At 43.5% G+C, this 23,887-nt stretch overlaps 1 protein-coding gene across 1 annotated transcript in view; it reads right to left on the bottom strand.

Annotated features, from left to right (window-relative positions):
- Positions 1-16,618: 16,618 nt before the first annotated feature.
- The window catches only part of LOC119458664 (1-phosphatidylinositol 4,5-bisphosphate phosphodiesterase-like), a 134,629-nt gene continuing 127,360 nt past the window's right edge, over positions 16,619-23,887 (bottom strand). Inside the window, exon 30 of the mRNA XM_049671340.1 lies at positions 16,619-21,316. Within this exon, the coding sequence (XP_049527297.1) occupies positions 21,248-21,316 (69 nt within the window). The 3' untranslated portion in view covers positions 16,619-21,247. The remainder of the gene's footprint in view (positions 21,317-23,887) is intronic.

The raw sequence follows: 23,887 nt of genomic DNA on the forward strand, positions 1-23,887 counted from the left end.
CCCTCCCTCAATTTTTTTAAGGAGGGGCTCGTACCCCTTTCAGCAGGTCCATTGTAGCACTGCAGCACCCATTCGACAAGCGCTGGAGGTGATTTTATTACCAGTAGTGCCTTGTGCGGGGCAATTCTAACTCCAGTTTTTCAATTGATGATTTAATCGCGATTAATTGGTTCATGTGGCATGAGCAAAAACAGGAAAGCAGGTATTGTGGTACTGCTGCATGCGTTTCCTCAAGGCACTGCACACGACGGTCACCACCTTTGTTCGACTAAGATTCTTGGCACAGCGTACTGTTTCATGAGCCAGCCGAGCGTGAAGCTACCTGCTTTTGAATTAGTGAGGATTCACTTTGGTTTCTTTAGGTTACCAGTTAATTTTCATTTGTTTAGTTGTTCATTATGAGTGCTGTGTTATACCAGAGTCATGCATTTTGTGCCCTTTTCTAGTAAATTTTGTGTGAAACAACAATATAGTGCCTGAGCTTGTCAATGAATCAAGGCAATTAATGTTCTGTGCTGCAGCTACACTTATTTGCTTTGAGTTCACATATCTTTAACCCTTTAACTCTGGAGTTATTTTTGTGAAAAACGTTTCCAAAATGCCAAGCTTTCTAAGTGCTTGATTGAGTTAGCACATTAAATAAATGCGCCAAATACACTAAAAATAATATAGTTGTTTGCAGAACACCAATATAAGTTTGATTAATTGTAGAGAAGGTTGACTTCACTACACTGCTTGAAGTAAGTTTCTCAGCTACGTTAAACAAAAAGAGAATGTCCCATACACAACTTCTGTGGCCTGTGAGAGTTGGTATGAAACCAACTGTCACATAGAATCGCATTTAGTCGTGTAGGAAGGTGCTAGTACGGCACACACCAAACCCCATATCCCAAGGAATGTCATTCCACAGTATTCACTGTGTGCATGTGTTTCCTTCATTTATTGCGATAGCAATTATATGGACACTCCAGGCACATTTTTGTCGTTGGTGCCACCGTGATGTTCCGTATAAAGGCCACGAGTGCAATAAGACGGTGGCCGCGCGCCCTATGCTGTAGGTGCCAGTGAAAGCGTGTGAGGGTAAGCCGAGAGTGGTGGCTTGATCACGTGCGCGCAAGCGTGCTGTCTTGCACTGCGCGCAAAGCACCGAGGGGTGTTCTGCCCCGGTGGCCGCTGCATATGGCGTGGCTGAGCGGGCCTTATCTTGGAAGCAATCTGCGATAAGCACACAGTCTAGGTGCGCCGAGGGCTCATAGCGTCGTGTGCGCTGTGTACTCACTGCTTAATTAGTTGTGCGAGCACGAAGGTCACTTCGTTCGCTGCTGCTGCCGTTCTTCACGCCAGCACTTTGACAGCGAGTGTCCGTGCTCATCGAGTGAGATGTGTTTGTTTGCCCGTGCGCGCATGACACCATGCTTGTTAATTAAGTTAGTAAGCTAATGTTTACGAGTTTATACGGCCGATAAAAATACTATCCTTACTTCCAATAGCTGTCTACTAATTTGCTATTGCAATCGATGCTTCTCCTTTCGGGCGAAACTGCGACTTTTTTTAATACCTTTATTTGTCCATAATATCACTATCGCTTTCGACTCCAAGTTTAGTTTTCTTCAGAGTTGCAAGAATTTTCAATGGTCGCCCTTTTTCGGCAGTTTCCTTGCGGAAAGCTCCCGTCTCTTGCTCCATCTATTCTACGCACACACGTGAGCACGTGTACACGCACTATACTGGTTGCCGCCCGATGAAGGGCAGTGCTGAAGGGAGACTTTAAGCCCTGGTCAGGAGTGACCATTGGCAGGAAGTCTGAATATGGCCAGTAATGCCAGAAGACTAATTATGGTCTCCTGGCATTATTAAGAAGCACTGGAATGGCAAAAAGTGGCGTAATTATTGCACATGGCAAACATTAGCGGGGAGACAATATGGCAAAAATGGTAGGAAGACTGGATATGGCAAATATTGACAAGAAGACTGAACATAGCAAATATGGCACGAAGACTTCTTATAGCAAATACCAAGGAGTCTGAATATGGCAAATAATGACAGGAGGCAGAATATAGTAAGTAACGTCAAAGAGATTGAATATGCCAAATATTGGCAGACTGCGTGAATATAATAATACCAGGGAGACAATATGGGTAATGAAAGGAAGAGTGAATATGGTGATGGCAGGGAGACTGAACATGGCTAATAATTTGTGCAATGCTCATTTTGTTAAAATCGTTAGTTAGATAAAAACTAGAATAATATTCCTCCATCTGAGATCCCTTTAGTACTACATACCATGCTAATAAAACCCCTTGAATCTGTTCTAAACTATGCCACTCATTAGATACTCTTAGTGTCATTACACAAGCATCAAAGTTAACTTAGGCCTGATGACACTAAATTTAATCATGCCATGAACTAACCCAATTCTTTATAATTAAATTTTCATCCCGCAGTCCATGCGTCTTCTTGGAACGAGCATTAATTCAAGGTGATACAGTAGAACCCCGCTGTTACGTTTTTCACGGGACCGTAAAAAAAAAAAAAAAAAAAAAAAACCGTAAGAGCCGGGAAACGCAAGAGCCAGGAAACAGGAAAAATTGAGAAATGGGAGTAGTGTTGAACTGGCACACAACATTATTTTAATTCTTACGTGCGGCAAAAAGTAGTTTCGCCCGACAGCCGAAGTATCGATTGCGATGAGCTGTACAAAACTAATAATAGTAGTTTTATCGTCTGTATAAACTTGTAAACATTCGGTTATTAACTAATTAACAAACATGGTGTCAGCGCCCACAGGCAAACATGAACACATCACACTCGATGAGCGCGGACACGCGCAGTTAAGCGCCGCTGCAGAAGCGAGCGAAGTGACCTTCGTGCTGTTGTCTATCGCTTCAACCCAAACTGAGCGCCGAGAACACGCAGCACGCACAAAGCCACGAGCCGCCGACGCATAGAATCTGCCCCCACGCAGATCGCTTTCAAGATACGGCCCGCGGGACCGCGCGCCGTCGCGCAGTATGATGCCAGAGCACAACGCTGCCCGCTATTTCTGTCATGCTTCTTGTTTGCCACAAACTGGAACTACCGTGCTGCCTCTGTCGCCCATCATTCTGCCATCTTCAAATACGCTCTAAATGATGTATTTTGCTAATAGCTCCTCTCTGTAATGACCTTGGGTTCTGAGAGTAAGTAAACAATAAAAAAAAAAAGTAGCAGTTTCGCCTGCAAGGCAAAGCATCAATTGCGATAGCAAATTAGTAGAGAGCTATATGAAGCAAGGACAGTAGTTTAATTGGCCGTATAAAGTTGTAAACATTCGCTTACTAACTAAATATACAAGCACGGTGTCACGCGCGCAGGTAAACATGAACACATCTCGCGCGATGACCGCAGAAACTCGCTGTGAATACGCCGGAGTGAGAAAGTGCGCCAGCAGCAGCCGGAAAATTGACTTCCGCGCTGTCTCTCGTCTCACTTCAACGCGAACTAAGCGTCGAAAGCGCAGCGCATACGAAGCTACAAGCACTCGGTGCATGCACTTTGTCCCCATCGCAGACTGCTTTGAAGATGAGGTGCGCACTTCGCCCACATCGCAGATCGCTTTCAAGATATACGGCGTCCGCGCAGCCATGCTGTGAGCAGCTGACAACGGAGCAGAACGCACCCCCTCGACTCGCACGCGAAAGAAAACGCGCTTTTGGCCTGGCTTCCTCCCTCGCGTGCGCTACACTGAGCTGCAATTGCCGGCTCACCCTCACGTGCTTTCACTAGCACACGGCGTACGGAGCGTGGTGACGATTTTATTGGCGTTTGACTTTATACGGAACCTCACGGCGACGGCAGAAATGCGCTTGGAGTGTCCATATAATTGCTATCGCAATAATAAAGCCATGGCACTTAATTGGAGGTAGCTATCCACTTTAGTTTTTCCAAATTTATCTGCCTCTCTGAGCATGGTGTAAAACATACCAGACTGTTCCCACACTTGACGTCACTGCTTCAGCCTTCTCATGTGTATGTATGTGCAAGTGCTGGGATGAGATTAACTGGAAGATGTAGCTGGTGCGATTCCCAAGCACAGAAAACAAAAGAGGGCAGTTAATTATGTAGTGACTTTATTGGTAAGCTACAAGAAATCGTCGACCTAAATTCAACCTAAATTCAACTTATATGGCATGATAAAAAAGAAGGAGAAACTGGCCAAAGCATATGCAGATACAGGAAACCAAGTAGACAAAAAAGAAAAAAGAAAAAACTGATGTTTTTCAGACTCCTTGTGCCCAAGTTGAACTTCGATTTCACAAAATTACCTAGTGACTTAATAGAACTTCTTCCCCATTTCCTCATATTATAGCTGCATTTGAAGACTATGTATTTGTGACCACGATTTAAAGAAGTAACTATGCAATGCAGCTTGTTCACTCACTAGGGCTTCATAACTAGCAGAGAGATTTGGGGAAAAAGATGCTGCGCGAGAACAGACATGCTGTACTTTTCCCAGTAGCGCACCCAGGATCTCTGCCAGGGGGGGGTTGACAGTTTGCCAATACCATCTAAACAGCACTAATTTCGATTTCCTCGCGGGAAATTGTCAAAAAATTGCGCTTTTTGCGAGTGTGCAGACGATTGCGCGTCTTACATCTTAGTTGCAGTACTCAAATGCGTAAGGAAAGAAAAGGGGTTAAACAAAAGGGGGGGTTAAGTCGGCCTCAGGGGGGGGTTACAACCCCCGAATCCCCTCCCGTCGGTGCGCCACTGACTTTCCCCCAAAGCATTACGACGCAACTAGCCCAGCAGCAAGTTTTATTGAAACGTTCACTATTTCCACGTGTCTTCGTAAAGACATTGCCACCAACTGTTAAAAAAATTTAATTATGCAGTTGTATGTGCCAAAACCACAATCTCACTATGAGGCATGCCGTAGTGGGGGACTCCGGATTAATTTTGACCACCTGCAGTTCTTTAAAATAAAGTTCACTGCCTGCCTGCCTGCCTGCGGTTCTTTAACGTGGACCGAAATCTAAGTGCACGGGTGTTTTTTTTCATTTCGGTCCCATCGAAATGCAGCTGCCGTGGCTGGGATTTTATCCCGCGACCTCGTGCTTAGCAGCGGCCACAGATTGTTAGCAAGCGGCGTCTCTGGCATCCAAGTGCAAAAATTGCATGGGGCATGTTCCTCTTGCTTCAGCAACAAGGAACACCTGATTGTGGTGAGAGTGGCCTTTTTCCATAGTACCTGCCTGCTTGTATAACTTTATCGGCGACCACAATTTCACATTATGTTTTAGGCTACCACCCAACCTATGCAATGCCTTACGACAATATAGGTAAATCGTGATATAGAACATACTACACGCTGTAAACACAGCCAAGATGTGCCTTGTGCACTACGTTGGTAGAAAGAATGCTTACAAGTTTTTAGACATTGAAAGTGTTCGAAGAGGCTGTACAGGTTTTAGTTTTTACTACTGCAATCTGCATTTAAAGAATTTAATACTGTCTTTTCAGCCATAAGTAAGACTGTTATAATGAAGCTCAGCTCCTTTTGTTCGGGGGTGTGGGGTGTAGACTGCTCGCACCTTATAAGTACAGATAGTAATAATAATAATATTTATTCGTGGATAACAGGACAACCGTGGATGGCATGTGAAGCTGTGCGAAAAGGTGAAATCCTGCACGTGTGTATGTGTGTATCTGCCAACCCACGATCCACAGTAAGCAAAGGAGCCAAGAAAACATTTGGCCTGCCAGAAATCACTCTGGCGAGTGATTTATAGAGAACACTTTACTTTCCAGCAACTTTGTTGGTTATCCTGTAGGCGAAAAGTGGTGACAAACAGCTTGAATGTGCCTGGAGGCAACTGCCAAGTTGTAATATCGTGTCCAGTGTATGCTTCAACATGCGAGCTGTCACAATGGAGCAGGCTCCAGGTAAAGTTTGTGATGCCAGCAGATGAGGAAAGAGTTTCATCATTCCAAAGTTGTGTGTCCACCCTTTACACACGCCATATTTGGTGGATTAAGTGCAACCGTATGAAGCAGTGAGACACTGCAAAAGTGAAGAAACCTATAAAGCAGTGGTCCAGCATGATGAAGCAATCAGTGTTGCTTGTATGAAGTTGCTCTGCTCAGTGTGCCGTTGCTCTATCAATTTGGAAAATGGTTACAGTGTATCAAAAAGAAGTGAAAGGTAACGCTTAGAGTTTGATAAGCACCTTTCAATTGGCAAAACCCTCTCCACTTGTTTCTAAGCTGCAATCTATGATGGCAGCATGAACTTGTCCCAGAGCCGAGGACTTTGGCCACGACTTGCAACTAATGCAGACATGACAGTACACTATAATACTGTATTCTGCTTCCAACAGAGTGTATAAATTTAGTTTGCATAAGGACAGACACTTTTTATGGCTCCGCCGCCCATATGCTGCTTAGCAGGAGATGTATGCATATATCAACCGGTACTTTTCCATGAACTCGCTCTCCATAGTACAACTAGAGTGGAACAATTTCAGTTGCAATTTATGCCAAATATTGTAAATGCATGTAATACATAATCAGTTGCCATATTGTCATGTGTATATTTTTACTTTTTGTCAGCGACTGTTTTTCACCAGATCGCCACTGTTATCGCTTAGCGCACAAAGTGCCTACAGTATATGAAATTTCTTGATTGTTGCTGCCAATTCTTTGATGAAAGGGCCTTGCCTGCTCAAACAGCACACAACACGTAGAGTGTTGTACATTCTTGAACGTAACTGATGGCCAGCAATTAACCTAGAATGTGCAATGATGCATGTATAAATGGACTTGACCTGTCAGTTAAGATTCAATGACTGACAACTGTGTTCGTTGCCATCGTCATTATTTTAATGTTGCTTGTCCTTCAGGCTCAAGTTTGCCCATAAAGAGTTAAATTCTTGACACACATTTGCCAGTGTTTAATTTTTCACTGTCGTCTACAATGTGACAAAATTTTGTAATGATTCATCTGTTGCACCTAGTGGCTGATCCTGGTGATAACAGTAGTGTGGTGGCATCTGATCCAGTTATGAAGGCCAAAAGAATGAAACGAATGTCGCAAATTAGAGCCCCTAGAAGAGCTCAATGTGTGTGTAACGCTCAGACACAACCAACGAGAATCAAGCAACTGTTCCAGTGCCACAATTTAATTAAAACAGTGGCACCAAGGTGGCTTGACAAGAAAGACAAGACAGCAAGTGGTGTTTGAAAACATTGTTAATATACTTGTCTTCACAAGAGAGCGAGAGTCTATGTACACAAAACAATAGAGCAAAAGACAGGGCATAACAGTGGGCACCACAGAACCTCAAAAGCACGCACAAAAGCACCAACTGTATTTTTACTTTTTCTGAATGGACTGCAAAGAGATTTTTCTGAAAGACTAGTCCAGTAACATATTGGCAGCATTGCACCATCTACTATAGGAACTATGAAAACAAGTGGACCGAGCTGGTGCTTGCTGAGCTAACTCATGCACTGTTGCGTTCAAGAGACTGTGCACAGAAACAGAAGTGGACAAAGCAGTTCTTCCAACTGAAAATTTGTCAGACATGGCTGTCCAATGCATATTTTTTTTCAATAGATTAACTGAGGAGGCAAAGACTGAAAGACACATGACGTTTTACTGAGTTTCACTGCATAAAGCATTGTGCGAGGTCCTTTTATGGACATTAGTGAAAAATACGAGTGTAGCCATTCCAAAACCTGTTAATGGCTGTACACTTTTTTGTTTGTTCCAAACTCTAAATTTCTTGACAGTGCATGAACCCACTGCCTGTTTCTGTGTGTATTCCTGCAGGCACAGCAATCAAGAAGTCAAGCCTGGTTTAAACACAAGTGCCAAGCGGACGTGATCACGTCACATTTTCTTGTCAAGGTCTCGGGGTGGAGGCATACCTTCAGTGCCTCGGGGATTAAACACACTGCCAAAAAATGCTCCACCCTGTTCCCTGAATACAAATGGGAACATGGAATAGATAACAGACATACTCGAAAAATACCTTTGCTAAATGCTTGTAGAAAAGATTTCATGTTGCTGCACTGTGGCCGCGCTCTGCCTTTTAACATGCTCCCAAGTGCAGATGTTGTCCACTTTCTATAAACTGATTTTCCACTGCTGGTTGAGCTATGGTGAATCCAACAGAGAATCACTTCATACTTTGTGCACTAGATTTTACTGCACCACAAACCTGAATATTACCTGTTGTAGTTCACGTGGCTAATAATAGAGCATCAGCGAGGTGGGTTCAGTGGTTGGAAGACCAGTTTTTGCAATGTTAGCAAGACAAGTTGATTGAGCAGCTAAGAGCTAAGCAAAAGGTGAGCGCTGGCCACCCTGCAGACGTATCCTACAATGTGCTCAGTTGAATCTGACTAGTCAGTATCTACATCACTGCCTCTGCTACGACTAGCCTGGTCCACAAGTTAGGTCTGCCGCTGTTGGATGACAACGGGAAACCTGTGCCGCATGCCAAGCGGGAGGGGGCCTCCCTTGTGCGTCGTCTGCCGACTGAACAAATTCCGGTGACAGCAGACGGCAGCCCCAACACAAGAACGTCTGGCAGGCATGCGGTCTTCAAGCTCTGGCTTCAGATCTTGTAATCATTAGCTTTCAGATGGTGGTGGCAATTCTGAAGTAAATGGCACATTTATGACAGTTACCTTTACCTGGAAGTCACCAAGATAGCAAAGCTTAATGTAAGAAGACACTAAAGTGGTTTGTAATGTTTCACGGGGCACGTGAAGTCAAATACGGACTGCCACGTCACATGCATGCTTCTAGGTGCTCGTGCAGTTTGGCCATTGTGCAATTTTCACCAACAGAAGTGGAAGTGGAGCACGCAAGTTGCTGTGTGGGTCACACCTTAGGTGATGTGGTCTTTCATGGTAGCACACTTGTTCCAGCCAACATTTTGCTGTGCTTGCCCACAGTGACAACTATGCAACAGCATGCTGCAGATGCCAGGTATGGGTCACACGAACGGCAAGGACACAGTGAACCGGTTTGTTATGGGCTGTATGATGTCAAGGGATCTATCGAGGTGTTAAGTTAAGCATGCTGGTTTATACTATGTGGTACAAAGTGGTGCTAGGATACACAGTAAGAAGAAATAGGCAGTTTCATCATGCTGGCTCTAGCCCTATTTTCTGCAGATGCTTCTGCGTGCAGGGTACTAGAAAAAGGTGCAAGTTGGGACCAGACATTTCACTGGTGTTCAATTACTATCTAACAATACTTACTGTCAAGCCTTTCACACTTTCCATAGCTCAGTCAAAAAAAAAAAAAATGTCGAAAGAGAAAAAGCTCCAAGACACCTTACTGCAAACGTCTGAACCACTTAACACAGATCCTTGTTTTTTCTATAGTCGGGAATGAACGATCCGTACTCACGGCATCAAGTGCACAGCAAGGGGATAGTTCGATAACAAAGTACAAGAAATGAGCACAGCTGTGCCTGATCAACTAGCAAGACTGCAAAATATATGACGGTTAGAATGAGCACACCTAATTACCTGAGACAATCACATGTGACTTGTTTAGGAAGTTCAGTGCCCTGAGTACAAACACTGAGGCCTCAAACCTCTGCTCTTTCAGTTAGAAATTGTATCAAAACAGCCGAGCATTCTTACGATATCAGCCTGCGACAAGCACGCCGACTTCATCGTTTTACGACTTGCAGTGAGAGAAGGTAATTGAAAAGCATTGTATATTAAGCAAAAACCACGCAGCTAGGAAAGATAATGTTAACTTAGTAAACAAAGTAACTAAAATGAGAAGGTCTTTTTTTTTCCCAACCTGCCATGATTGTCAGCCTCACAAAACACGTATAGTGTTGAAATGAACTCATTTCCACCAAATGCAAAAACTTACGCGATGTCATGTGTGTCTGCACATAAGTTAACAACAGAAGGGCATACCAAGCACCAGTGTGCTAGTTCAAGCTGTCATGTCCATGTTTCATCACATGTCTTGAAGATTCAAATTTCCCTCAGGTCTGCAGAATGGACCAAAATTGCTTGCCTAGCAATATAGTAACAATGACAGACCTTGCACAATACATGATATTAAACCAGAAGGTACGTCAGGGGCAATGGCTGCAGATATTGCCACACTTCATCCGACAGTTAAACTAAATATTAAAGAGTACAAGGCCTGTCACACTGTACAGTATTAATTCAGCTGACCAATATACCACATATTCATTCATGATGTAAAAGAGAATGGCCTTTCTAAAATGATAATCTTACCTAATACAGCTATAATTAGTTTTTAGGCTACTGTAACTTTATTGATTTTCTTAAGTTACTCCGTATACACTTCCTTTTGACTGACGGAACATTACTTGCATGGAAACTGCACAAGTGTAAGCTGCGTTAAAGATCGTAATGACAAAGAACTGTGACACTTGTCACAATCATGACATATGAAAAGGAATGAGATTTCTTTGATAAAATAAATGTTTGGTCAACCAGGTGATCTGTTGTAGCCAGCTAGCATGCAATGGATCACCAACTGCAGCTAGCGGGTGAGTGCATGCGTTTTTCTGCCTGTGCCTATTCTAAACAGCTGGTTATGATTTCTTAAATTTACTCTTCGGTGACTGTAGCCACTAATTTATGACATTCAGTTTGCGCTTTACTGTGAAGACTAGCGATTATAGTAGGTTTGGTTATGTAAACTCAAAACATACTTAAACAAGTTAGAAGTTTCCTTGAATGCGAGTATGAGCCAGTTGATGTGGTTGTAATAATACTGCCTGCTGGGGTGAAGGGAATAACAGGCTCCTGTGTTCTGCAAAAGCATGCGAAGTGGAGGAAGGTTTATGAAAGGGAGAGTCGTCAAACCATCTGACCGCAGCACGAAACTACCAAGAAAACCCACATGGATTGAAACTCGTACGGATGGCTTTCCCTTGTGGCTTCGTACAACAGTCGGGTGGTTGACAATTTTCCTGGACATGTTCCTGCGTTATTTTCTTCAGTCTTTTATTTCAGCTTGGATGTTTTTGCGATTTTGAGTTGCTTTTTATTTCTTGCCTCTGTAAGACGAGATCCTCTGCACAACCCTTCCCCCCTGTAAAATAAGCTGAGCACTTCTCTTTCAACCTTGCACGCATTTTAATCTGCCACAAAGCTGCTTTCCAGTTGCGCGCCAATTTCTCTGGTGCTGAAGCAGCACAGCCAGGTTTGTGACAGCATTACTTCCTTTCTTGACCTTGAGCACCCAACGGTGCCTGCCACCATTCCTTCGTTCTTTTTAACCTGCAAGTATTTTATGGCCAGGTCTCCCCTCAACTTACTTTCAGCGTATATTCAAGAGAACTTTATCACTGCTGTCTCTGATCTGTTTTAACTTGGCACAGTCTAATTACCTCAATGTGCCCTGAAAATGCTCATCACATTCATAATAGGAGTTTCGCACAAGCTTAGCAGAGGTTGCTGTCATTTAACCACCATACATTCGTATGGTGGTTAAATGACAGCAACTGACAGCAAGAAGTAGAGGCTCTGAGCTGGCATTTATCCTTCTCATTCAGTTGCTGCTTAGCAGCCCACCCAACCACCAAGAGGTTGCGCACACTTTTACATGTGTTTCGATTTCATGTGCCCATGCATGCATCAATATCCTACTCATTTTGTGGTGCTATCACCCGTGTAGCAAAAATTAGTGCCCGAGCAAACGACGGATCTTATGAGCAAGCCTGAATACAACGTTTCCAAGGACAAATGTATTACACTGAGAACAGTGTACAACATTTTAGCTAATTGTTAATCACAGTGTTATCGTTGCAGTAAATGAAACTTAAGTTGCGCACACTGCACACCAAGTAATCAGCATAACTGATGCTCACATACTTTCCACCATTCTCTCACTGTTTGAATTTACCACTGCTGCGTGGGCCTACCTCTCCCTCCAGGATATGCTCAGAACTATGCATTCTACACTGAGCTACTCTTGTTATGAAATCAAAATGTTTTATGCAGCAGTGACTACTGCACACAGTCCATCAAGCGGTATGCTGTCAATACTGAATCAACATGGCTGACTGTTTCTGTGCAACACACTAGCAACAGTGAAATTAAACCCACATCAGTGACCGAATAACTCGTACGAGGCTTGACAGCGTGCATGCCACTTTGCCATGAGTAGCATTGACAAACCATCCACAAATGAAATGGAAGCCAAGCTACTGCGAGAAATGAATGCCAGGGGCGTAACAAAACAAAACAATGCATGCAAGGAGTGAGCATGACAGCATTACAGCTCAACAGCAGTTGCAGGTGTAATATCTTAATCGCGTCTGTAGCTGTAATTCAGTTTACCTACAACCAGCCTAGTAACCTTCCTATCAAATGTCTTGAAACTTTGGATATATTTTTACTCTCAAGTGACAAACATAAAGTGCACGCAGATCAGTGCACACACGATGCTTTAATAGCTTTCATATGAGTAATGGTTGAATGAATCTAGGTGTTTCAACAAATGCAACGGTTAATGGCTCTGGCATAGTTAACTGCAGGTAAAATGTTTAAACTCCGATAGTGTATTTTGTCGACGGGCCATAGCTTGCACAATACTTTCGTAATATAGCAAATACTAATACCTAGCTCCGACACGTCAACCGTATAATGTGCCATGTGACAGAGTACATGCTAATTTTTAGTTATGAACACATATAGTTGCAGAATTTGGCTATAAAACATAGCCCCCAATGATTTCCTTGGGAACAAGCAGCTCTTCCAAAGAAACAAGAAATGATTCTACCATTCATACAGCCAACGATGTAGTGCGCAATTTAGTACAAAGCAAGTCTTTCTTGCCTGAAAGCATTTTGACAAGTTTTCTCTAGCATTCCTTTGGTTCTTGAATAGACGTATCCTTATGTTATGTGCAAGACATGTGAGAATGTGATTGTCTCTAGAATCTTGTTCATTTGCAAAAATCGAGATGATGTTTAAGAACATTGGCACGTGTTACATCAGAAAATGAGGTTTTCCAGCTATGTAAAGTTTATAAATGCTGAGCAAACACCTAACATGCAAAAGAAGTCATGCATTCTCGGACTGTATTCACAGCTTATGAATGTGTAAGATCTGGACCATGTTTTAACTCTAGAGCAAAAGGATGTAGCACAAGCTAAGAACAGAGGCCTCTGCTCTTCTGCTTGTGTTCCGTCTTTTTGCGCTGGTTAAATATAGCCAGACTCTACCAACTCGCCCAATTTACTGTTTTGCTGTGTGACCCCTTCATCACAAATTTCTCTGCAAATAATATCAACTGCATAAAAAAAAAAAGCCCCCACAATTTTCCAAGGCTTTAGAAGGGTAATCTAATATAATAGATTGACACAAGATATGCTTCTAGTGTCCGTTAGACATTATTTCTTAAGTAACGCCTTTATTTTTCTTACAGGAATAATTTAGTGACTGGCACCACGCAAAGATCCTACATAGCCTCTTTTGACAGAACACTTAAAGCTAAATATAGAACAGCACTTAAATTAATAAAATATGCTGCTATACTTTGCGAGTGATGTGTAAAATAATTGCGTCATCTACTCACAAACTAGGTAGCCTGCTAAAAATTAACGGAAGAAATACATACTGTGCACACAGAACCATTTAGTGGCCATCAAGCATTTCTCAATTACACATTCAGATACAATTCTGGATGCCCTGTAGCGGAACGCTTATTATTTTTTCTCTCATAATGTAATAAATGTAATGCATTCCAAAAGTTCATGTTACATTCCTGATGATTACAGCACCAAGACTACATAAAACAAAAGCCTTGAATATGCAGCAAGAGGATGCGAGAAGCAAAGTGATTTCACTGCACAAACAGTCGCTAATGATGAAACTACATAGTTTCATTGATGCGCTACATTATACAACCAGAAATGGTGGGGGAAAAAAAAATAATCAGATAAACTAACCCTTTCCTCGTTTGTGTGTAACAGTTAGGCCTTTCTAGCTTGGCTTATGAGCAACCGTTGTTGGTTTGTTTCTTACGACTTGATCCTACAGTAACCGTGAAATAAATGTTCTGTGTACAACACAATACCTTCACAAAATTAGCACTTAAAAAAAAAGTAATGAAAGCTTTGCAGTGACATTGCATTTCATTTTAAAAGCCTACATAAAGAGTTCAACTTATCATCCACACGCCCCAACTCTCAATTATACTGGAATAAATTCACTTTTCAGTTGAAATGAATTAGTATTTGATGGGGTTTCACAACCGAAAGCTTCAGATTGGGCTATAGTTGATAAAAAAAAGTTAAGCACACAACCAAAAGAGAACGGTGAAAGAAGACGGGAGACGCACGAGTGCTTGTGCCTCCCGTTCCGTCTTTCATCGTCCTCGTCGGGCTGTGAGCTTGAAGTTTTTGTCATGTCTTACCGACACGCCTGAACTGCCACATTATTGAAGTATAGTTGATGCTATGGCTTGTCAATGCTATTTTTGTGAATGGCAGCAATACAATGACATCATATCTCAATTGGGTTTGTAGTAAAAATGTGTTTCACTTGTTTACATGCTTCCACAGAAGAGCTTTACACTGCCAGCCAGTGCAGCCTAATGTTTCTTTGGCAAACGTGATAACTCTTCTACTTCACGTGTAACTGCTAAAGACTTGTAATAGCTTGTTATTTTCTACTTTTATACTATGCTGCCCTATGTAGTAATTTAAATTTGCATTTGCACAGTTCATCAATATCATGTACAAGGTCAGGTTTGCGTGGCAGCCCATGCCCCACAACTTTATCCAGCTCATGTTAGCACCACACTAGCCAGATGGAAAGCTGCCAAGCATCCCGAGTGCAGCCATCCCAGAATATTTCATGAGAAATGAAGGAATAGAAAATACGCAATTACTGTTCACCACCCCTAACTTCAATGCACACAGCAGTTTTCTGAATGACCCGACTTTCTCAGGAGCACAAGTTTAACAAGAACTTGCTCATCAAGGCTTGTTGCCCAAGCTTGTTCCGAGTTCACTTTGAACGGACGCTCCCTGGTTCAGCAACAAATGCAGCTTTTCTCAAAGTATCAGGCAGCAGATTTAGTAGTAGTTTACCTTGTTGAAAAATTTCACTTGCCAGTCAAAGCAACAACAGCATTATGAAGAGTTTTTTCAAGCTCGAATTCCATTTGCCTGTTCCCAAGACAATGCATGTCGCAATATAACCTCTTGTAGCACCTACCATTGGTGTGCATACTTTGATAACTATCCCAAAGTGAGATATTTAACCACTCAGTGCTATTGGGCGTGGGAGGCGAAACATATATGCTACTAATTGCAGGCTAATCGAAGCTTTAAATTAAATAAGCATCAAATAACTCTTCCGCGCTCAATGTCATCATTGCTATATTTATATTCAACCAAGCTGGTGCAGTCACACATTGTCGATTAGGGTAGCTCAATCACCAACTGTGCAAACAGCAAAGTGTACCACAGACAACATACTACTGATTTATCACTGCAGTAAATCCAGATCCCATGCTCAAACCAAAATAGCAGAAAAGAGAGGGTGCGGGTTAGATTTAGCATACTTTTTATTACACAGAAATAAATAATTTATGTGGAAGCTTTTTCGACAGATCTCTCACAAATGTTTGCAGGCAGGTTAGTTTCGTTAACATCATCCTATCTGGTAAATAGCATTGCCAGACAAATTCATTCATCTCTGCAGTCATTACTAAAAAAAAACACCTTGCACAATGTGCTTCTCTTTATTGGCATGCACCTTAATTTAAATACACATGTGGCCTGAGTTAGTGTCAACGAGTGCAAAAGAGAAACCGTGTGAGATTGTCGTTTCACCAAAGCTACTCTGCAGTGCACCTTTAATTACAAGCACACAGCTGAGGAAAAAGCTGCCCTGAGAATATACTGCCATCGCCAACAACGGAAACATGGACTAGACTTGGGGAAATCAAGCCGTCTACTTTGAGAGACAGTTTGGACGACAGGTACAGGCAACGAAAAGTGTAAAACGGCAGACTGCAAAAAACAGCTAAGCTCTCTCAAAGCACCATTCTTGCAAAATCCTCGAAGGGGGACAATGGCAGAAGTGAAACAGGTTGCAGCAAGTCAACTGAAATGCGGTCAGTGCGATCAAAAGAATTTCACTCTGGAAATGTGGTCTGAGGTTATCTGCAGTGCGAAGTTCTTGGAGCACGTCAATGGGCTGAAGTGTGTCTTTTTTTTCCCCTAATTAAACTGCGCTTCTGGTTCACATTAAAAGGAACAACAATTAAGTGCGACATTGGAGTTTCTCTGCAACCCTTCCAGCACCTTTCTTAATTACATAAAAACCTCCATAACATGCAAAATTTAGTGATGCTAAAGATGACTTCTTGTTGTGCAAGATGTGCACAACCAATTTAATACATACGAGAGCAACAGCTATTCACTGGTGTCATGCTTGGCCCATGCATGAAGTTGGTATAAAAATCTGGTTAATACTATTTGGTTTCATAACAGCATACCATGTTTCCTGGTGTATAAGATTTCTTTTTTGGTTAATTTGTGTCTGTGGATCTTGTGTGACGATGCAACTTGAATTTTTCAGAATATTTTTTTTTTCACAAGTATTGGAAACAATTTGCAATAGCCTTACGACAGCTACAAGCGTCAGACCTTCCTGTTAGCAGCGTAACCGTCATGATAGCGCATGTCAGCTTATAGGACTTGATGTGTAGGCAGCTTGTAATGACATGGCAGTGACAACTGCCTGTGTGGCTTCTTAGATATCATGAGTGAAACAAGAAAATTTTCAAGACTGCATAGTAGCAGGATAAGGTGGCAACGTCCATACGACTTGTCTGTCTTCCGGATGCCATGCCAACTGCATTTCTGGTGCCTCGGTTCTCCTGGTGCACAATTTGCCTGCATCATGTGCAGCTGTATTTGCACTTGAAGAAAATGAGAACCGAGTAAATACGCACAGTTGCAATGTTGTTTTTTAAATAACTTTTTGATTATGTTTTGGAGAAGAATAAATTCGACAACTTTGACAATGAAGAACAAATTTTCCTCTTTTTTACATGCACACAGTGCTAGATTAATTGTTCTTAGTGAAACTGGGTGCTCTAAAACCCCCCCCAAAAAGCTAGTTCCAGTATAGTGCAATGCATGTTGACAACAGCACACATGTGCCTTGCATGGCCGTGGTAGATCGCACTATGCTAAAGCATTCAAATCATGTTGTTTCACTAAATGCAAGAGTTTGTCTCGCGTCTAATAGCATTGACCGAGTAGTGGGTAGTAGCATGTTACAAGACACACATTTTATGTAACAACCTATTCTTTTCAAAAACCTGCTTGTGGGAACGGTGAAACTTATTCCAAGGTGTGAATTGTACACCAGGAAATATGGTAGTTACATTATTTCACAACAATGATTTATCCTAAAGCTAAGAGTCATTGAGGCAAGTTGTGCAAGGGCTTCACAGATTATTCATTGTTGAACTTGCACACATTTGCTGACACAACATATTTTTTTCATTCGCGTTTGCAGCTGTCTCTTGGCTTCATTTGATCACAGTGGTCCAAAGCTGACTAGTTCGGAAATAACTGCAGCAGAAGAAAATTATTTGAGCGTCATGCTAATCTGCAGATGAAAATGATTTTCCAAAGCCCCAGTGTCCTCTGTTTGTGCTTCTTTTTATACTGTTTTCACTCACTGCAATAAACGCAGCGCACCAGCCTTTCAATATATTGAACAACTATCAGGTCCAAGTGGATACTTTGCAAGAGCTACACTCCTATCACAGTAACCCTTATAAAGGTAACAGCTATACCTTCACCTTAAATAATGGCGACATCTGTGCAGAATTCAATGTTTTATTAACATTTTATCAGGTATGAAGGTCACGACATCAAGCAGAGCAAAATTTACAGGAGCAATTTTTAATTTTTATGCAACCAGTACGTGGCACCTGGTGTTGCAGTTAGCTCTAGCAAATTTTAACTTGACCTTTAGACCTGATGAAAAGGAGCCTAAACTGGAAAACTAGCACAGTTGTTTTACTTAAGATAGAAAGATATGCACCGAGATGGAGGTTACTGCAATAGGAGCGTAGCTAAAAAACAGCGTGAAATAAAACTAGGACAAAAAAAGACAACACAGGACAAGCACTGGTCTTTCTTGTCCTGGTTTTATTTCGTGCTGTTTTTTATTTTAGCTACGAGTCAGTATGAACTAGCTCGAGTTGAGAAACTCTTAAAGGGCGTAGATCGATGAGCACAGACACATTGTGCACAAGCTGCCCAAGCCCACTTGTTTTGAATGCAGGTTTGAACGTGAATCCTAAGCTTACGGCAAACAACTGCGGCGCCGCATGCATTTCTATACATCAGAACAATGCAGTCAATAACAAGTGAAGGAAAAGAAAATAAGTACAGTTAAGTGCAGGCACTCCATAGGCTTCTGCAAATGCCATTGTACTCACACTGCATTACTACGGTGCACAAAGTCGTAGCTCCAAAATAAATGCACATTATTTAAAAAAGAAACACAGGAACCGCACTGAAAAATTTGAGGTGGATGCGAGGTACGTTTGACACTTACAAGTTACATGCACGTGAACCTGTGTCAGCAAAAACAGCGTCTGCTTAAAAACTAAGTACGTGGAAAGGAAACAACCCAGTGACTAGAATACATGCTCGTAAACAATCAGGCCTCCAACTTTGCAAATCATCAGGAAATAGCTTCTGAATACTCATGTATAACAGAGACATTCATTCCTATTTTTTCCGTCACATCAACATTCAACAGGGTGACCATTCAACAACAACTCGTACACCTTTCGGATTCTTCATGTGAGGGGCAAAAACAACACAGAAATGCACAACCAAACACAATAACACTGGTCACCTTTGGCCATCTGTTCCACATAGGTTAGGTACGAATGTCAGATACAAACGGAGCAAAATGTCACTGAAAGCCAAAGCGTGACAGCATGGCTTACTCATTGCACGGTTCATCTTTGATGTGGTCTCTCTCCGGTTCTGCCATAGGCTCTGTGTAAGTGAAGATATTTGGCATCGGACTGTACAGAAGATACACTGGAAGCATCAGAAACGGACACGTGCCCGTTCCCAGTCCCATGCCCGCCTCGTGCGTTGAAAGTCGTATCATTTGCTCTCGCCAGCAATCAATTGCCTATGGTCAACCGACTTCATCGTGTTTCTAATTTGTGACAGGCACCAGGGGCGCAAAGGAGTGCCCACGTAAACTGCCCACACTTGGCAATTGTGCACTTTCCACTTGGGAAAGTACATCATTACACACTGCGAGTCAGCTAGACACAAAAAATGCAGTGCAGCATTAATTGGCACCAAAGCATCGTGCAGACAGAGGATGATTCCGACGAAGAGGTGGCAAGCAGTCGCACGACTACAGACAGGCCCTGCTCTCTTCTGGTAGATTCGACGAGTTCCCACCGTGCTTTTTCGACTCGACTTGCGGCAATGCGGAGGCCTCTCAACAATAGAGAAGAAGCATGCCCTAGCTGACCATTCGGCCACTCCCAGAGCAATTGGAAAGTCACATGATTGGAGTCCTATCGGATCTCTGCAGCACTCCCTGTGCGGAGGTGAAGAGTGCTCTGAACGTTTCAAGCACTTGATTTTGACCAACCGAACGCAAAGTGCACGGCCAAAGCCCTCCAAAGTGCTTGAAAGAGACCAATCAAATGTACCATTAAGGATCGTAAAGACTAGGTTATTAGTGGACGCTCTGTAAGTGCACGTTTCCTTGTACACTGCTGTCACTGCTCCTCGCAGCAAGTGCAATCTGTCTGGTACACAAAAACTCATCTGAATTCAGATGCCTAATGAAGAGCTAGTCTTAAGTACTCTCACTTCTCTCAGTTACTACGCTTTTCCAGCACACTGGCCAACTCGGATTAAAATTCGGTGCTTAAGCATTTAAGTGAGGGCAGTTCCGAGTCTTCTAATAAGAATGCCCTGAACTGCATCTTGCGCATGCATGTGCAAAATGTGACGGAATTGCTTAAATGTGTCCAAGCAGTCACCGACCGGTTTCTGCATGTTTAATACAATCTACATCAAGAAAACTTAACTAAAGGAGAAGAACAAGACCCTGCCATGGTGTCCTGAAAAACAAAAATACTGCAGAAACACAACGATGGGGAACAAGTAGAAAATGTTAAAACGGCTCCACTCCTTGTGCTGTCACTAGAAACATACAAAGACTGTATGGAACAATCGGGCAGGTCTCAAAATAAATAACAGCGGGTTTATATGAACGGCCACTAACGCCAAACAATATACATCTTCAAAATGTGTCACCTTCTTTCTCTGTCTTGACATTGATGTGTCAGCACATCAACATCGAGCAGCCATGTTTCAACAACTAGACTGCTTGTCTACAGGAAGAGTGTGCTCAATAACAACATCAAATCAATAGCCATTACTATGGCACCCTTTGTCTGAAATGCAGAGTTCCTGCAGATTGAAACAAGCCCTCGATCTGTCCAGGAAAGTTGACAAAGTAAAAGGTCTCACTTCCACGAAGACCTAGAGTGACCCGACACCCCCTGCAGAAGACAGTTTGCCACTGAAAATTTTCCCCACGACTGCGGTCTGTTTTGCCACGGAAAAATGGCAACATCACTTGGTTATTGCAAGATTCTGAAGCCATGATTTTCATATTAGAGCACAGATTTTTCACCGACTGACTTTGCAGGAAGACAAATGTGCAGCTGAGATCCGCACAGCAGCTCTCTCTAACTTATATCATACAATGAGAAATAATAAAAAAAACACTGTAACAATGTTAGCTAAACTTTCCTTTCAGCTCGCTCTGCAGGGAATTCCCCTTCGTTACAACAAAGTCATGCAATCACGCGCAATTGCATCGAACGTGAAAACGAAATCAAAAGGCCAATCACTGCGTTTCGGTTATGGTAACCTTGGTTACTAATGAGAGCACAACGTCATGTGCTTCCTGCGAGAGCCATTTAAATCCATGACAGGCTGTGTCATTGTGACTAACCGCAACAACGTGTGTAGCTCACTTGCAGTGTGGAAAACATGGGACAACTTGAAGGAAAGGTTTCACGTGTGCACTTTGGCCAAGCCCCAGTTTCCGGGCGTCGCTCACAGGCGGCGCCCGAATCGCATTCCTTGCTCCTCGTGTCATGGCAGCGGCAGCAGTTAGCAGTCAGGGAAGCGCCCCGCTTATTTGGCAGGCGTCACACGAAGCACTCCAGCTTGGCACACAGCTTGTACTCCAGCTCGGCTGTGTTGTACAGCTCCAGGCCCTGAGCAACAGCACAACCAATGCGCCACATTCAAGTTGCTGCCAGGTTTATTTATTAATGCGCCGAATTATGTAGGAAGCTCTCGGCAAAGTCCCGCAAGGTCATTTTCAATTTTTTTGTTCGCCTTAAAACATTAATTTTCTGCTAATATATCCAGCAAAATAATGCTACAATCTTAAACTAGACCTAATAATGTCTATATTACTGAAACATCATTCAGGATATGCAGATATATGCAGTAGTTAATTAACAAATTTTAAAACAAAACTGAATTTCTTGGTTTTGTGAGGAGTGTGAAATGATAAGCTAACTTATAATCTTAAAAATAGCCCATCTGTGTTATTCATGTAGTAAAGGTTCATTTAAGGTGATTCACGTGACCATACGATAATTTGGGGGTCCCAGTTTCTCTGGGCACAAAGGCCACATCACCCGCAACAAAGTCCGAAGCTCAGATCCCTGCAAGTGCTAGAGGCACAGCTGCTGCACCACATGTGCACACCTGGCGGGGAGGCTCAGTGGTGCAATGATTGGACAACGGGCGCGCCTATCCACAGCTGCTTCTGCTCTCGTGAGGACTGCAAACGTGCCTCGACCAAAGAAGGTGGGCGTTGCTACTGCGTCCTGCACCAGAACAGCCAGGGATAAACAATGCTACCCTAATGTAATTGAAAAAGCGATGCCCCCCCAAGAATGTTTAGCTCGTAAATGAGCAATTAAGGAGCCGCTATATGAAGCTTCGCACCACAATAATTCCCCTTAAGGGAGTTTCAGCAGTATCTTTATTTATTTATTTAATTGGGATATCCTCAGGGCCAAATCTACTAGAACTAACCTTGGGAGCGTTAGCCAGTGCCACCACTCACAAGCCTCTGCTGCCAAGGCTTCTAGTAGATAGTAGTTCTAGTAGATAAACATAAATACCCCAGAAAGTGGATGGGAAAACGGCGCCACAGTAGCTCAATTACTAAGAGCATCGCACACGTAACGTGAAGACGTGGGTTCGTGCCCCATCCATGGCCAGTTCCTTTATAGCGAAGCTCTTTAAGCCAGCCGTAATGTGTGGTTCGTGCTTCGGATCAAGAAACTGCCACGTCGTAGCCATGGCAACCAGAAGGGCGGCGCAGCACATGTGCACGCGGTCTCCTCCTCGCCAGCTCCCTCCCTTCCCGACCCCCACCTCTCTTCTCGCCAGCGCGCTAAGCCAGGAGAGAGAAAAAAAAAAGGCGGAAGCTTGCACTAGGCCGCGCAAAGCTCAAGACCACGGTGTAATACTCTTTAGGTGAGGACACTGGTGAGACGTGATTGACCAGATAATGTAGCAACGGTGCGCATCCGTCGGCCCGGTGACGGCAGCGGATACCTATCGGCGGGAAGACACAACTTCAGTTAAAACGAAGGCGAGAGCTTGCGAGGGCAAGGTACGCTCGGATACTACAAGCAGCCAGAGAACAGCAACTGCAAGCGGCGTCACGGCGCTGTATCCGCATCGTCAAGGTGATGCCCTCTCCCCCACGCTGTCCCCTTACCATGGTGACCTACTGTCGCGCGTCCCTCAATCATTTCGGATTTCCTACCAAGCACCAGAAGCCAAGAAGTGTATCTTACACCGTGCTCAAGACACAGCGAAGCTGGCCGATTGATTGCATCTCTTGGTTGTAGCTAGGTTGAACTTGGCTATGTCGAGGTTTAAACTTGGTTGTACAGTTAAACCTGGATATAACGAAATTGACAAATTCCCGAAAAACTTCGTTATAAAGAGGATTTCGTTATATGCAGGTTCAGCCCGAAAATTCGAAAAATAAACATTTACCGTATTTACTCGATTCTAACGCGCACCCGTTTTCCGTTTTCGTCGAAGCACTCATCCTCGGAATGTCACACCAGGTACCGGATGCGTGGACGCGTGTCGTTTCGCACGAGCGCGAGGCATCGGAAACGAAGAGCGAGCGTCACGATGGCGTCGTAGCGTAGTATAGTGTTACAGTAGAACCTCGCTGCTACGTTCCCAGGGGGCTGCGTTTTCCCAGCTGTTACGTCGTTTTTGACCGGTCCCGGCACAGCTCCCTTAGAACTCAATGCATTGGTAACCCCGCTGTTGTGTCGCAACTGTGGGACCGTTCCCGCATCATACGTTGCGAACTGCCACCCCGCGCCGGCCCGAGCGGCCATTTGGACTTTTCATGTCGCTTGGCTTGGTGGCTTGACGATGGCATTGGCCGCCCAAAGTGCCGGGGGCGACAACTATGACGTATTTTCGGTTTCCGCCAGCAAAAGTATGGCCCTTGAGATCCGTATTTGCTATATAAAGATGGCGTCCATGACGCGTTGTGGCCCTAAAATTGGTTTTGGCTCATAGATATTCCGCATATAAGGGTACGGCCACGCTAGCGGCAAAAAACGCGCACGTCAAGTTGCCGCGCGTCAGCGCCTTGCCGCGAGGCCACCGTTGCACGCGCGTCTCGCCGCGCACGGCAGCGTGATAAGATCTCCCGCGCTCTCTGAACGGGCGAGCAACACCACGAGCGCTCGTTGTTTCATGCGAGAGACGACGATTGTCGATTGAAAACC

The sequence above is a fragment of the Dermacentor silvarum genome, chromosome 7 (genome assembly GCF_013339745.2).
Source record: "Dermacentor silvarum isolate Dsil-2018 chromosome 7, BIME_Dsil_1.4, whole genome shotgun sequence".
NCBI classification, from domain to species: domain Eukaryota; kingdom Metazoa; phylum Arthropoda; class Arachnida; order Ixodida; family Ixodidae; genus Dermacentor; species Dermacentor silvarum.